The following is a 14,151-nucleotide window of genomic DNA, read 5'->3' on the forward strand; positions in this document are numbered from 1 at the left end:
TACACACCAGAATCTGGAAAAAAGGGGGCTGGGGTTTATACTTAGAGAGAAGTATCAATTAAATCAACTCATAATTGGGAGAGAGAATATATGTGCCATGACCCGTGGATCATTAATCAGTGATAATGCTACTATAGCTAAAGAAAGAATACACAATGGGAAGTTCATCGAGAGATACCCAACCCCTTCTGACATAGCTCTCTATGTGATCTCCTCTACTGCACATGCAATATTCTTTCAAATTTCAATATAATTTTGTTGTTTCAACACAAAGTCTTTATTCAGGGGTCAGCAAACTAGAGCTTGCCGTCGAAATCTAGCCCACTGCCTATTTTTTTAAATAAAGTTTATTGGAACATAGTTTCACCCGTTTGTGTACATAGTGTCTGCTGGTGTTTTCTCCATATGATCGCAGAGTTGGGACAGGCCATGTACCCACAAACTTGAAAATAGTTACTAAATGACCCTTTAGAGAAAATGTCTGTTGACCTTTGGATTAGAATGCAATTTTCCTCTAACATTTTTTTTCTCTAAAGCAAAATATTAGATACAACCTTAAGCTATCATGTATCTAAAAAGGACCATACATTTATGACAACATATAGGGAATAAAGCAAGCTAATGTGAGCTTATAACAAGTTTTCACTCAACATGAAAAACATTTGCTGCAATCTGATAGAACGGAGTTATTTAAATAAGGATGCCTGAGTGGTTCTGGCCCTTTAAAGACAAAACATTTAAAGCCATTAGAGGCACCAGAGTTCATTATGTTCTATTTCACTCTACATGATAAGCTCATCTCTAAATTGACAACTAAGGGGTTGTTATTTTTCAGTTAATTGAAACTATTATTGTGAAATATTACTTACATTTTCTTTAATTTCCGTAGTTTTTCCAGTATTCCTAGCCTCGGGTTTGATAATAGCAATACTGTATATTCGGCCTGGGAAAAAATAAATAGAAAAATTTCATTGTCTTGGCACTAAGTCTAGATAATGAAGGTTTTAGTAATTAAAAATGTAAACTACTGATGTCCAGTGAATTTTTGTCCATTGACAGCTTTGTTCTTATTGCGGCATTTCAACTACCAAAGAGGTTCTATTTGGAATCAAAGTGCACATCCTACATTTGCATACAAGAGAAACATTCACAAGAGTTTGTAGTACAAATAATAATAGTAGTAGTTGTAAATTAATAAATACATAAATAAATAAATAAATAAACACAAAAAACAGACGAGGTAGGCACTGGTCCTGAAAGGCTCCGACATAGAGAGCAAAGACAAGGGGAAGGGAAGCAAAAGAAATTTCTTTAAAAAAATATTTTTTCGTATTGATTTCAGAGAGGAAGGGAGAGGGAGAGAGAAACAGAAACATCAGTGATGACAGAGAATCACTGATTGGCTGCCTCGCCCCACACAGGATGGAGCCCGCAACCCGGGCATGTGCCCTAACCACATGCCCTGACTGGAAATCGAACGATGACCTCCTGATTCATAGGTCGATGCTCAACCACTGAGCCACACCTGCTGGGAAAAAGAGGTTTCCTTTTAATAACTGGATCTAGTATTGCACAAATCATAATTTATCCTACCAGTTCCTTATCAATTCATACTGATGCTATTACCAGCTCTTTGCTACTTTAGGTGATGCTGTAATGAGCATCCATCTACTACAAATCCCTTGCCATTACTTTAAATTTTCTTACCCATAGTATCTTTGGATGCTGTCTTGGCAAATTCTGTACTTGAGCCTGCAAGTCCAATTTCATGATACTATGGAAGAAAAATGCAAGTAAAACAATTACATTTTAATGTGGTAGTGAGTTTTTAGAAATTTTATTTCTGATAAACATTTGTAATCGAAGGGATAAAAGGTAAAGTGGAAATGTGCCTGCATTTATCTAATACTGCTTTTCCCAAACATTCCACTAAAACAGGATAAAGAATATGTTAAATAGATAGGGTAGGGGAACTATCATAAATAATGTATATATGCTGTATGGAAATGGTTTAAAAAAAAAACTTTAAAACTTAAGAAGAGTACAAGGAACAAAATAAGAAAGAAGCATAGATTAACAAGAAAATAATAAATACATAATTATCATATTAAAAGATCAAAAGATTTGATAAGTTTCAAGATCCATTCCTGACTATTACTATTAGTAAATTAGAAACAGAAAGATAACACCTTAACTTAAAAAGAAGTCTTGCTCAAAACAATAGTTCATTGCTTACTATAGAGTGATATACTAGAATGGGTGGGGGCAGTGGTGGGGGTCTTCATTACTTGAGAAGCCCTGAAAGTGCTTCTGTGATTCTGTATATATCTATATAATAAAAGCCTAAGCAATTTTTACAGTGGAACAACCAGAACGACCAGTTGCTATGATGCACACTGACCACCAGGGGGCAGACACTCAGTGCAAGAGCTGGCCGCCTGGTGGTCAGCGCGCTCCCACAGAAGCCAGGCTCATGGCTGGCAAGTGCAGTAGCGGTGGCGGGAGCCTCTCCCTGCTCCGCTGCAGCGAGGTGTCTCAGACTGCTAGAGCCCCAAACTAAAAAGAATGATAAAGAACAAACTGAGGTCTTGGGGTGTTTAGTGCCTGCTGAGATCTCCCTTTGGGTCTTGTGCTGATGATGTATAAGGCTGGCTATTTTGTGTGCCATTCACAGGCCTCCCAGTGGGTACTTGGGTGCTAGCCAATGTCAGAAGCTGTCTATAATCGGCTCTCGGCAACCTGATCAAAGCTTCTAATGATCCACAGTTTGTATCTGCCTCTGCTGAGTTGGGCTGCACATGGGAGGGGCCAAGCAGTGCTCCAAGACCCACATGTTAGCAGCATGGGGCCCAGGAGCAGATTCCTTAGGACCTGCCGCCACCCATGTCCTGGAATATTTCCCTGACCTCAGGAGGGTGGAGCCCCTCGAAGGCAGGCCACTGGGGTCTGCTGGGAGCCGGGAGTGCCACTCAGATTCCTGGGAAAGGGAGGGAAATGGTTCCACCCCGAAGCCAGTCACCAATGCCCCCTGAGTCTGACAACCCATAGACCCGCTACTGCCTCCTCAGTGGGGGTTGAGATGCAGGGTGTGGCCAGCGGGGATTCCAGAAATGGGAGGAGCTTCCCCAGGCTGCTGCTGATGGGAGGGGCTGTGCCTGGGGGGGGGGGGGGGATGGATGCTGTGGTATCAATGGGGAGGATCAAGCACTGGAATCCTGGAAGCTTCTCTCCCATGTCTTTTCCCAGTGCATCCCACCCCAGACTCTCCTCAGGTGACTCCAGTTGCACTGCCCTCCCTCTGCCGAAGTCCAGGGTGAGTGGCTGTGAACAAAAATCTTGTGCTCTGACCCTTTAAAAAATAAGAGGATTTGTCCCCGGCACGATCCATCTCTTAGAAGCCCCAAGCCCTTCAACCCTGGGTGCTATATAGGTGGCTATTCCCAGCTCTGGTACTCTGGGATGGGAAGCTCAGATGGGGGTCCAGGCCTCACTCCTCTCAAGGGGGAAACAGACCCACCCCAGCCCGGATATCCCTCCGCACCCTTGGCCTGCTGCCCCTGGGAGCCGGGCCATCCTTTCTCATGACCCCTGCTCTTCCTACCAGTCCTGAGGTGGTTTCTGTTTTTCCTTGTTTAAAAAATCTCTTCTTTAACTAGTCTTCGGTTGCCAATTCAGAATGAACGTTCCCTAATTGCATTTTACTTCTAGCTTGGTTCCAGCAAAAGATGCAAGCAAGATCATCCTATTCCACCGCCATCTTCTCCGTTGACTAATTCCAAATCTATATATATAAAACCCTGATATGCAAATAGACCCAACAGCAGAACAACCGAACAACAAAACAACCAAAACCAAACAACCAGTTCTTATGACGTGCACTGACCACCAGAGGGCACGCGCGGGACATGGCGGGTGTCAGCTGCAGCCGGATGGTGGAGGAGGTGAGCAGGGGCACCAGACCAAGGCAGGGCACCGGTCACTGTCATCGGGGCAAGCCTCTGGTGGTTACTGAAAATTCTTTGCTCCCATGCGCCGCGGTCCTACCCAGCACTCACACCCGCAGCCGGCGTCGGAGCTGATGCTCGCACCTGCTGCTGGCCCCCAGTGCCACCAGTCCCAATCACTTGGCGCAATCAACAGGTGCAAGCGGCGGCTGCGCGCCCCGATCACACCTGAGGACTTCTCCACCTCCCCCTGCTCCTGAGGGGAAATCGGGGCAGCAGCCGCCACTCACACCACTGATGGCGCCAGCCACACTCGCACTTGTTGCTGGCACCAGCCCCTATCGCTCCACGCCGTCAGCAGGGGCGAGTGGGGCCGGTGCCATCAGTGCGTGGGAGCAGCAGCGGCAGAAGCGGGGCTGCCAGCAAACAGGGTACAGGGGCCTACGGCGGGAGGGTCTGGGTGGGGGCCTGGAGAATGGGCTGAGACCCACCCCTGTGCCCACGGTTCCTTTCAAGGTGCACGAATTTGTGCACTGGGCCCCCAGTGTTTAATAACAGACAACAATGCAATAAGCATTTTCTATATTTGTCTCATTATCTTAGGAAAATTTATTGGGAGCATAATTGCTCAAAGGATACCTGTTTTTTTTTAGGGCCTTTGATTCATATTGCCAAGATACTTCCCAGAAACTTTGCAACATTTAGATACCTAGATAGTTATAAAATTAGGGACAGTGCTTTAGGAAAACAACAAAAAAAGATGTCATAGATATTTATAAAATAATATAGCCAGGAGTACAAAGTATTACCTGAGGGCGAACGATTTCACCTGCTGCAATTTTCTTCTCATCATTCACCAAGTTAATAACTGTTTTATTAACAAGTGGTGCGTTTGCACCCTCAATCTTTGCAACAATTTTGCCATTCTATAAAGGAAAAGAAAACATGAAGGAAACATTCATTTTCAAGGTAAGTCAATAATTAACACTTCAACTAAACTAAGTAACCCCACCCTGACTCATACTTCCATCATCCCTTTCTTACAATTGTATTAGCCATTTAAAAATAAGGTCTCAGTGCCTGGCCAGTTTGGCACAGAGTGTCAACCCATGTACCAATAGGTCACTGATTCAATTCCTCTTGGTTTTAGCCTAACAGCACTGGGAAGCCTTCAGAATATTTAAACAGAGGCAGTGACCATGATTAAAACTGTTGTTTGTTAAGATCATTTCACCTACATGTAGAGAAAGGATTAGAGGGGGAGCAGGAGAAGATACACAAATTCGAAGCTACTCTAGAAGTGATGATGAGAGAGATGGCTGCTCAGTCTCTGGCGGTGATGATGGAAAACAAACAAAACAGATAGTGTGAGGAAAACTTGGGTGGTAAAATTGATAGGTCCAAGGTCTGGTGTGGATTGGGTGTGACGTAAAAGAGAAGTCGCTAAGACAACTTTCAGTTCTGGCTTGAGAAACTGGATCAATTAAGGTGTTATTTACCCAAAGAGGCAACACTAGAAGACCATGTTTTCTGCAGAGAGGGAGGATTGGATCAGTTCATTGTGAGATGCCCTTGAGACAACCAAGAGGAAATGTCAAGGCACCAGTTAGACACTCAAGTCTGGAGCTCAAGCATAGGGTTTAGCTGAAGATGTAAACTTGAGTTATTGATACATCAGAGGTGACAACTGAGACATGTGTGGAGATTTTCTGAGTAAAGTATATGGCATGATAAAGTCAATATTTAACAGCTAAGTAATGAAGGATAAGTCTGCAAAGGAGATTGGCGGGGGTGGAGGGGGAGGCCATCTGAAAAGGCAAAAGAACCAAGCCACACAAAAAAACAAAAGAAGCAAATGTTTCCAAAGGAAGACTGGTTGGTCACTGTATTCAATGCAGTTGAGAGGTACAGTATGATGAAGACCTAAAAGTATTCATTATATTTAGCAATAGGCTGGCAATTGGATACATTAGCAACAGTAAATTTGGTGGAATAATCAGACAGAAGTTAGATTGAATGGGTGTGACGTTAACGGGATGAGAAGAAATGGAGTAAAAATAGACATAAAAACTCTTCTGAGAAATGTAGCTGTGAACTAAAGGAGAGAGATGGGTGGGAGCTGGGGAAGGACATGGCATCAAAAAGAAGCATTCTGTTTTAATTGGAAAGACTTACTCATAGTCAGAGGCCAATGAGAAGGATGTAGTTGAGAAAGGCTTAAACGAAACCCGACATTCTAATTACCATTTTCTATTAAGAGGAACTTTCCAACAATTCGGTGAGCTTTCTTGAAACAGCCCTTCCTGATGAAACTTGCTGGAGAGAATATGTTGTCAGCTAAGAATGCTGGCCAATGCGATGGGCCATTGTGGGAATATTTGAATAAACTAACAATGGGCTTGATGATAGTTTTGTGGTTACAGATTGAGACTCCTAAGGCTTATGAATATGAAGCATAAGTGATAACAAAGTCGGAGGCGTAAACGCAGGCGTGATTGAATGAGGTGCACTGCAAGAAAAGTTCATTGAAAGTTAGGTGGTCAAGAATTGAGAGTCCAGTCCTGGCCAGGGGGGTGCAGTTGGTTGGAGCGTTGATCCATATGTACCTCAAAAGGTGCAGGTCCGATTCTTGGCCAGGGCACATACCTAGATTGCAGGTTCAATCCTCGGCCAGAGAGTATATGGAAGGCAACAGATCAATGTTTCTCTCTCTCTCTCTCTCTCTCTCTCTCTCTCTCTCTCTCTCTCTTTCTCTCTCTCTCCCTCCCTCTCTCTTTAAATATCAATAAAAACATATCCTTGGGTGAAGATTAAAAAAACAAATTGAGAGCCCAGGATACTGGGTAGATTGTCAGTGTAGATACTGAAGTCCAGCATGATGGCAGGACATGGGTGTGAAATGAAGACTTTAAGCCACAAGCTCAAGTCGTCAGTCATCCACACAACTGAGCCGAAGACCAGTAAATGACAGGAATAAGGTGGGGAGAATGAGTCAAATTGAGTGGGCCTCCAACAAATAAGGAAAAGATGTTCATTGTAGTGAAAAATAAAGAAACATCAATTCTACTCCTGGCCTCAAGAACAATCTGAGAAAACAGTTCTGGGCAGCAGGGAAAGTGCCCTAAGTAAGGAACCTGACTGAAGGAAAGTCAAGGAAGTGGAACAAAAGCTCAGAACCCAGGGTGAAGTTCTTAGAAGCTAGACAACTGCTTACACCAATTCCAGATGCCACATGGGAGAAGGGTTTGAAAGATGGGGGAGGACTAGAGAAATGGGCCAGAAAAAAAATTCTGAGTATTAGAAGGATGTGGTTGCAGGTAGAAGAACGTTGACTGGATGGTCCATTTAAGATCTACTGACCAGGCCTGGCTAACTTGGCAGGGGGTTGGTCATCCCAGAGCTCCAGTCTTTCTTTTTCAGTCCCATGCTCCTAACTGCTGCTGCTGCTAGAGTCTCCTCACGGTCCCATTTGCTTCAGCCCCTTCCTGCTTCAAGCAGTTACTCATTCTGATTCCCTAAACAGCTTCCGGGCCAGCGGTTAGCAAACTATGACCCAACGCAGAGCCAGTGTTTTGGCAAAGCTGAAAATACTTCGTATCCAGCCCTTCACAGAAGAAGCTGGCTGACCCCTGATCTCACTCATCAAATCCTCCATATCTAGATCTGCAATGCAACTTTAAACTCGTTGAGTCCAGTAATTCAGTTCCTTGAAGTCATGGCAAGAGTATTATTTAACAGAAGGGAAATGTTATATCCAAGAAGTGTTTTCAGGTCATTATTTTTAATGTAAAAGGTGAGAATTGAAGTGCCCAGCAGCAGAGGAGGTCCTTGCCCTCTGTGCAAGGCCTTTCCTTACCACCCTGGTTCTCTAGCAGCCACACTCTTGTCACACGAGTTAGCACTTAACTGGGCACCCTCCTCTAAGAAAACAGCACGTACTACGGTCTTCTGATTATTCAAGTTGTGTGATCACCACAGAATATTTGGAAAATATACAAAAGTATAAAGAAGAAAAATAAAATTATACATCCTTTCCCCATACATAGACAGTCTGATGAATGCACTTTCTGTCTTCATTGGCAAACACAGAGATAGAAGCAATATATATTACAAAATAGTGATCACACAGCTATTTCCTTGGATTGGTATATATGAATATTTATAACCAAATCTCTCCTCCTAGGTATCTAAGAAATTTCCAATTTTTTCACTCCTGTAAATAATAATTCATCATACAAATGTCTGATTATTTATTTTTTAAAAATATTTTTTTTATTGATTTCAGAGAGGAAGGAAGAGGGAGAGATAAAACATCAATGATGAGAGAGAATCATTGATTGGCTGCCTCCTGCACGCTTCCCATTGGGGATCACAACCCGGGCATGTGCCCTCATCCTAATTGAACCGTGACCTCCTGGCTCATAGGTCAACACTCAGCCACTGGGCCACGCTGGCTGGGCTGTCTGATTATTTCTTTAAGAAAGGTAAATACATCTGTGACCAGCTCAGTGTGTGGAAGTCTAATCTCTCAATCCATTTTTAGCCCCTAGAAGGCAGGTTATAGAAAATATACTAATAGATAAGCAAAGATGAAGTAAAAAATCTATAATGACTTTCATCAGAAAAGAGTTCTGTGGTAATTTTATAATGCTACTTGCTCTTTAACTATAAATTGGAATCTGATAATACATTCGAGAAAATAAATATTATACTTACAACACTAAAAAGAAAAATAGGTTCACAGTTATCTCTAAATGGCTGCAAAGTCGCAACGCTGTCAGCTTCAGCCTGGAAAAAATATATTAATATTTCACATGATAATATAGGAAACTATAACAAGTCATTAGCTACACCATATACAAAAAAAACCCAAACAAACACAGATACACATAAATTTTACTTTTATATTTACTCAACATTCTCTTAGTATACAGTAGTTGTTTTAAGTATCAAATTGCAAACACTGGCATGCCAGTCCTTGCATCATTTGGCCTCAACCTGACTTCTGGCTGTTCACCTTTATGGTATCCCACACCCACCCACCCCACACCACCACCCAAAAAAAGAATGAAAGAGGCTGAAAGTAATCTATCATATTAAAGACTAGAAGTCAAATATTTTATTTTAAAGTAATCAGATATCATTATTATAATGTTTATCCTATATAATAAAAGGCTAATATGCAAATTGACCAAACAGTGGAATGACCAGTTGCTATGGCATGCACTGACCACCAGGGGCAGATGCTCAACGCAGGAGCTGCCCTCTGGTGGTCAGTGTGCTCCCACAGGGGGAGTGCCGCTCAGCCACAGCTGGGCTCATGACTGGCGAACCTCTCCTGCCTCCATGGCAGCGCTAAGAATGTCCTGGACTGTGAGAGGGCACCCGCGGGGTTGAGAGAGCCCCTCCCCGAGTGCATGAATTTTATGCACCAGGCCCCTAGTATCATAACAAAGTACTAACAGGTAAAGCATTTAATCTTGCCTAATAATAGACAAACGTAAATTGACCATCCCTCTGCTACATTCACCAGCCAATCAGGGGAGTATGCAAATTAACCCCATAAAGTTGGTGGTTAATTTGCATACATAGGCGCCCAGTGGCCTGGGTCCCACAAACATCATTGGGCACCCAGGTCACTCCAAGGTAGGCCCCGTGTGGGCCCTGAGCAGCCCAGGAAGGGCCTGAGCCAGGAGGCTCCTGGGCATGGCCTGAGCCTGGGATCCGAGCCGAGGGGACCCCTGCCCAGGCCTAACTCTTCGGCCAGAGGTGTTAGGCCTGGGCAGGGGCGCAGCCCACAATGGGAGGGAGCAGGGGCAGAGCTGGCGATTGGAGGGAGCAGAGGCGGAGCTGGCAATTGGAGGGAGCTGGGGGTCCCCTACCTAGGCCTAAAGCCCTGGCCAGAGGCCTTAGGCCTGGGCAGGGGCCAAGCCAGGGATCGGTGTAAACTACAGAGGAAACACCTTTTCTGACCACTCATTGGCTAAGCTCCCTGTATGCCAATGGTAATATTCTTAGTAACTTGGGTAATAAGAATCCAATAAGGTGACCTAGGGTTTTTCTACCACACTCCTGGAGAAAAAAACGAAGGTCTGCTGCTTTAGGGCTAAGAAATGTCATATCCTGCCCTAGCCGGTTTGGCTCAGTGGATAGAGCCTCGGCCTGCCGATAGCAGGGTCTGGGTTCAATTCTGACCAAGGGCATGTACCTACATTGCAGGCTCCTCCCTGGCCTGGGCCCGGTCAGGGCTCATGCAGGAGGCAACCAATCAAAGTGTTCCTCTCACTTTGATGTTTCTCTCTGTCTTTCCCTTTCTCTTCCACATTCTCTAAAAAACAATGGAAATATATCCTTAGGTGAGGATAAAAAAAATAATAATAAAGAAAGAAATGTTATATCCTATGAAAGACACATCTTGAAAATGCCTAAAGAAAGGTGTCATTTTTTCATGGTGAAGGGACTGGAGTCCGTGTTGATGAAAACACCTTGGTGGCTGCGGTGACTGGCAGTGGCTGCAGCAGCGGGGTGATGGGGCTGGTGCCTTCCCCTGATCAGCCCGGTCACCTCCCACAAAGGGAGGCCAGGGTGCAGCTTAGGCCCGCTCCCCAAGGGGAGCAGGGAGTGGGCCTAAGCCATCAGTAGGACATCCCCTGAGGGCTCCCAGTATGTGAGAGGGGGCAGGCTGAGCTGAGGGAGCTCCCCCCACCTCAGTGCACGAATTTCATGCACCGGGTCCCTAGTAACATTATAAAAGAACAATAAATAAGTTTTACTGAATTTTATATGTATTGGTACAATGTTAGTGCAAGTCTCCCAGTCTTTTAAAAGGGAACATAACAGGGGGAAAAAAGTATATGACCATTAAACTTAGGGTGATGTAAAAGGTAATCAATGTCATAGGTCTTAATTTTGGATTTAAATTTACAAGTTCAGAAAGGTCCCCTTCCTTGGCTAGCTGCAGAAAGTAAAATATCCAGCAGAGGGCGACTGTCCATTGTTTACAATGGACATTGTAATTCATTTTCTTTACCCTTTAGGAGCAAGTCATAGAAAAACAGCATCAATCTATGTGAATATACTATTGTTGAATGCGCTCAAACATAACAGAACAGAAACCATTCAAGGACAATGCGCACATTTTTTTTTTAAAACTTAACAGATGCATGTATGGTAGTTAGGCATATTTTGTAAAGATTACTAGCACTTCCCAGTGGGATAGACAAAGTCATGGCCTGTGGAGTAGGCTGAGGAGTTCCGTCTGGTCTGGGTACTGCTGGGAGGACAGTCATAAACCCCACGCCTGTATCCTCACACAGCTCTGAGCCGTGTATGCTGAGTTAGGAGCCTAACAACACAAGATTAATAGAATTTTCTGATGATGCTTGATGGTCTGTGATCCATTTGCCAGCTGTTAGATCCTTCTGATACTGTCTTTTAACTTCTTATACCAACCCGCTTTCTATTGCATGTGCTAATTCCCTTTAGGCCCCACTCTCTGTTCTCTGAAACTAGGTTTTCCTCCCTGCCAAGGATCAACTTTAGAATCACATTCCGGCCCTATTCGGGTAGTTCTGACTCTTCAGAGTAAAGCAGGTTGTTATGGAAAGCTGCCTTTTAAAGCACTACAAGGGCCCGCCCTGGCCAGTGTGGCTCAGTTGATTGGAGCATCATCCCATGCACTGAAGAACTGTGAGCTCCATTCCCAGTCAGGACACATACCCAGGTTGCGAGTTCCATCCCTGGTTGGGGTGTGTGTGGGAGGCAACCAATCACTGTTTCTCTCTCACAATGTTTCTCTTTCTCTCTCTAAAATATATATTTTTTAAAAACTTTTCTAGACAAAAAGATTTAAGGATTGTCTATAGCCAACTACTCTCTCATTATATTTTACTTTTTTTTTCTTTTTCTTATTGGTTCTTTGCCACTTACTGTCTTGAAGATAAAAAAAGAAGAAGAAGAAGAAGAAGAAGAAGAAGAAGAAGAAGAAGAAGAAGAAGAAGAAGAAGAAGAAGAAGAAGAAGAAGAAGAGGAATTAGAATTGAGTTCCCAAGCTTGAGCTTGCTTATTTATAGAAAGGACAGTCAAACACAGGTTGAGGTCAGTAAGCAATCTCATTCCAAGGTCTGGGTTGGAAGGGGTCAAGGAAGGCCTGAAACATGCAACGTGTTGAGGTTTCATGTTTGCTTCAAGGATTATGCCTTGTAGGGGTAGGGAGTAAAGATATGTAATTAGTTATCTGCTTCTGCATCTTAGGTCTAGGTGGTTTGGACATGTTTCTGCCTAATAGAAACAGAATGTGAGCCACAGTTATACTTTTAAATTTTCTAGTAGCCACATTGAAAAACTAAAGAGAAACAGGTGAAACTAATATTATATTTAACAATACAACTTTCTTATACGATAATATATCCAAAATGTGATCATTTTAACATGTGATCAATGTAAACATTATTGAGACATTTCACATACTTTTCTTCATACTAAGTCTTCAAAATCTAGTGTGTATTTTACACTTAGGGTACTTCTCAATTTATGGGCTAAATTTCAATCATAAATAATGGTCTCTAATTTGATTTCATAAAATTTACAGTTAAAAAAAAGTAGATTCACATACCCAAGTTTTCGCAAGCAACTCTAAAAATTTTACAATAATTGAATTGAGTATAGTTTTCTAATTTAAATACATTAATTTAAAAAATTCAGTTCCTAAGTCACACTAGCATATTTCAGTGCTCAAAAGACACTTGTGCCTAGTGGCCACCATATTAGATAACAAAGCTCTCAGTAGTTAATGATTTAATGTGGATACATTGAAAAATACAATGAGTTCGGCTATAATATTTTAATCCTTTGGGTGTCAAATAAATGAGGGAAATCACTATCATTAGAAAATTGCTACCTGGTAAATGCCCAGAGTCCTTCTCAAAGCTATTCAGTAAATAGTATTTGCAGCCCTTATTCTAAGAGACACATTGCATAAGGTCAGGTGAAAAGAAATATCAATAAACAGATAACCATTTCTATACTTTTCTAATGTTCACAACCATGGTCAATAACCTCAACGTTATAGGCATGGGGTAAAAATCTCGTTTGTTCTCAGATCAGGTAGAACTAAGCATATAGTAAAACTACCCAGTAATCACTGTGGTCCATTTTGAAGAGTTGACAGGTTGTTTAAATCAAGACAATCCTTAAAGAGAACGCTTTAACACCTAAAGTAACAAGGAAACAATAGTTTTATGGAAATTAAATCCTTACTACAACAAAATGCAGAATTTCATCTTCGTTCAGCTCATTTTTCAGCTTCCTGAATAACGTCTGCATTGCTTTGCAGGGTCCGCACCAGGCTTGGTAAACATCGATCACTAGAAGATGATGATATTTATGAAAGGACAGAATCAAAGCTTCTGAAAGAGCAGCTTATCCCAGGGCTGGTGCTGGCCAAGGGCAAAGACATAGCAGGGCTTTGTGTGGAGTGGGGAGCCGTGCTCTGTGCTGGGGTGCCATGGGGTGCCCTGGGCCAAACTCCAGGTTACTGGTCAATGGGGGAGCCCCAGTACCTGTTAGGCCTTTGTTCTGCAACATCTCATCCCAGAGGCTTTGACTATTGATGACAGTCTGCAAAACGGAAGGCGCTGTAAACGGCCTTCAAGTGCCAGTGCACCAAGTAAAGAATTGCTGCTAGGTCGTGCCTACCTGTAACTGGATTTCTCGCTTTTTGCCTGCCATTTATCCACTATCGCACGAAAAAGGGGAGAAAAATAGAAAACATTTCAGAGAAATTTAAATCATGTCCTGTTTATGCGTTCAAGCAACATCTTCATGCACCGTAGACATTTCCCTTCCATGTCGGCTTATGTACCACCACCACCACCCCCCCCCCCCCCCAAGAGACTCCAGTGTTCCAAAGGCCTCTCCCTGCTGGGCGCTCTGCTAATGCTGAGGTACAGCAGCCAAACGTCTTCCTAACACAAGAAGCCTGAGCAAGGTAAGAATGTAAGGAGGTAGAGTTTCTTAAAAATATCCATCAGATGCTCAAACGTCAGAGGGAAGGTAGGGGAGGGTGGAGGTAAGGGGGAGAGATCAACCAAAGGACTTGTATGCGTGCATATAAGCATAAGCGATGGACGCAGACAACAGGGGGTGAGGGTGAGGGCAAGACTGGGGGGATGAGGGGACAATGGGGGGATAAAGACACATTTGTAAT

The 14,151-nt window shown here is 43.2% G+C and overlaps 1 protein-coding gene across 1 annotated transcript in view; it reads right to left on the reverse strand.

The window, feature by feature from the left end:
- NME8 (NME/NM23 family member 8) overlaps positions 1-13,302 on the reverse strand; it is a 35,725-nt gene extending 22,423 nt beyond the window's left edge. Inside the window, exons 1-5 of the mRNA XM_036327460.1 lie at positions 13,203-13,302; positions 8,661-8,732; positions 4,754-4,870; positions 1,708-1,774; positions 870-943 (exon numbers count right to left, since the gene is read on the reverse strand). Coding sequence (XP_036183353.1) covers positions 870-943; positions 1,708-1,774; positions 4,754-4,870; positions 8,661-8,732; positions 13,203-13,268 — 396 coding nt within the window. The 5' untranslated portion in view covers positions 13,269-13,302. The remainder of the gene's footprint in view (positions 1-869; positions 944-1,707; positions 1,775-4,753; positions 4,871-8,660; positions 8,733-13,202) is intronic.
- Positions 13,303-14,151: the final 849 nt, after the last annotated feature.

Source organism: Myotis myotis, unplaced genomic scaffold (assembly GCF_014108235.1).
Source record: "Myotis myotis isolate mMyoMyo1 unplaced genomic scaffold, mMyoMyo1.p scaffold_m19_p_11, whole genome shotgun sequence".
Lineage (NCBI taxonomy): Eukaryota > Metazoa > Chordata > Mammalia > Chiroptera > Vespertilionidae > Myotis > Myotis myotis.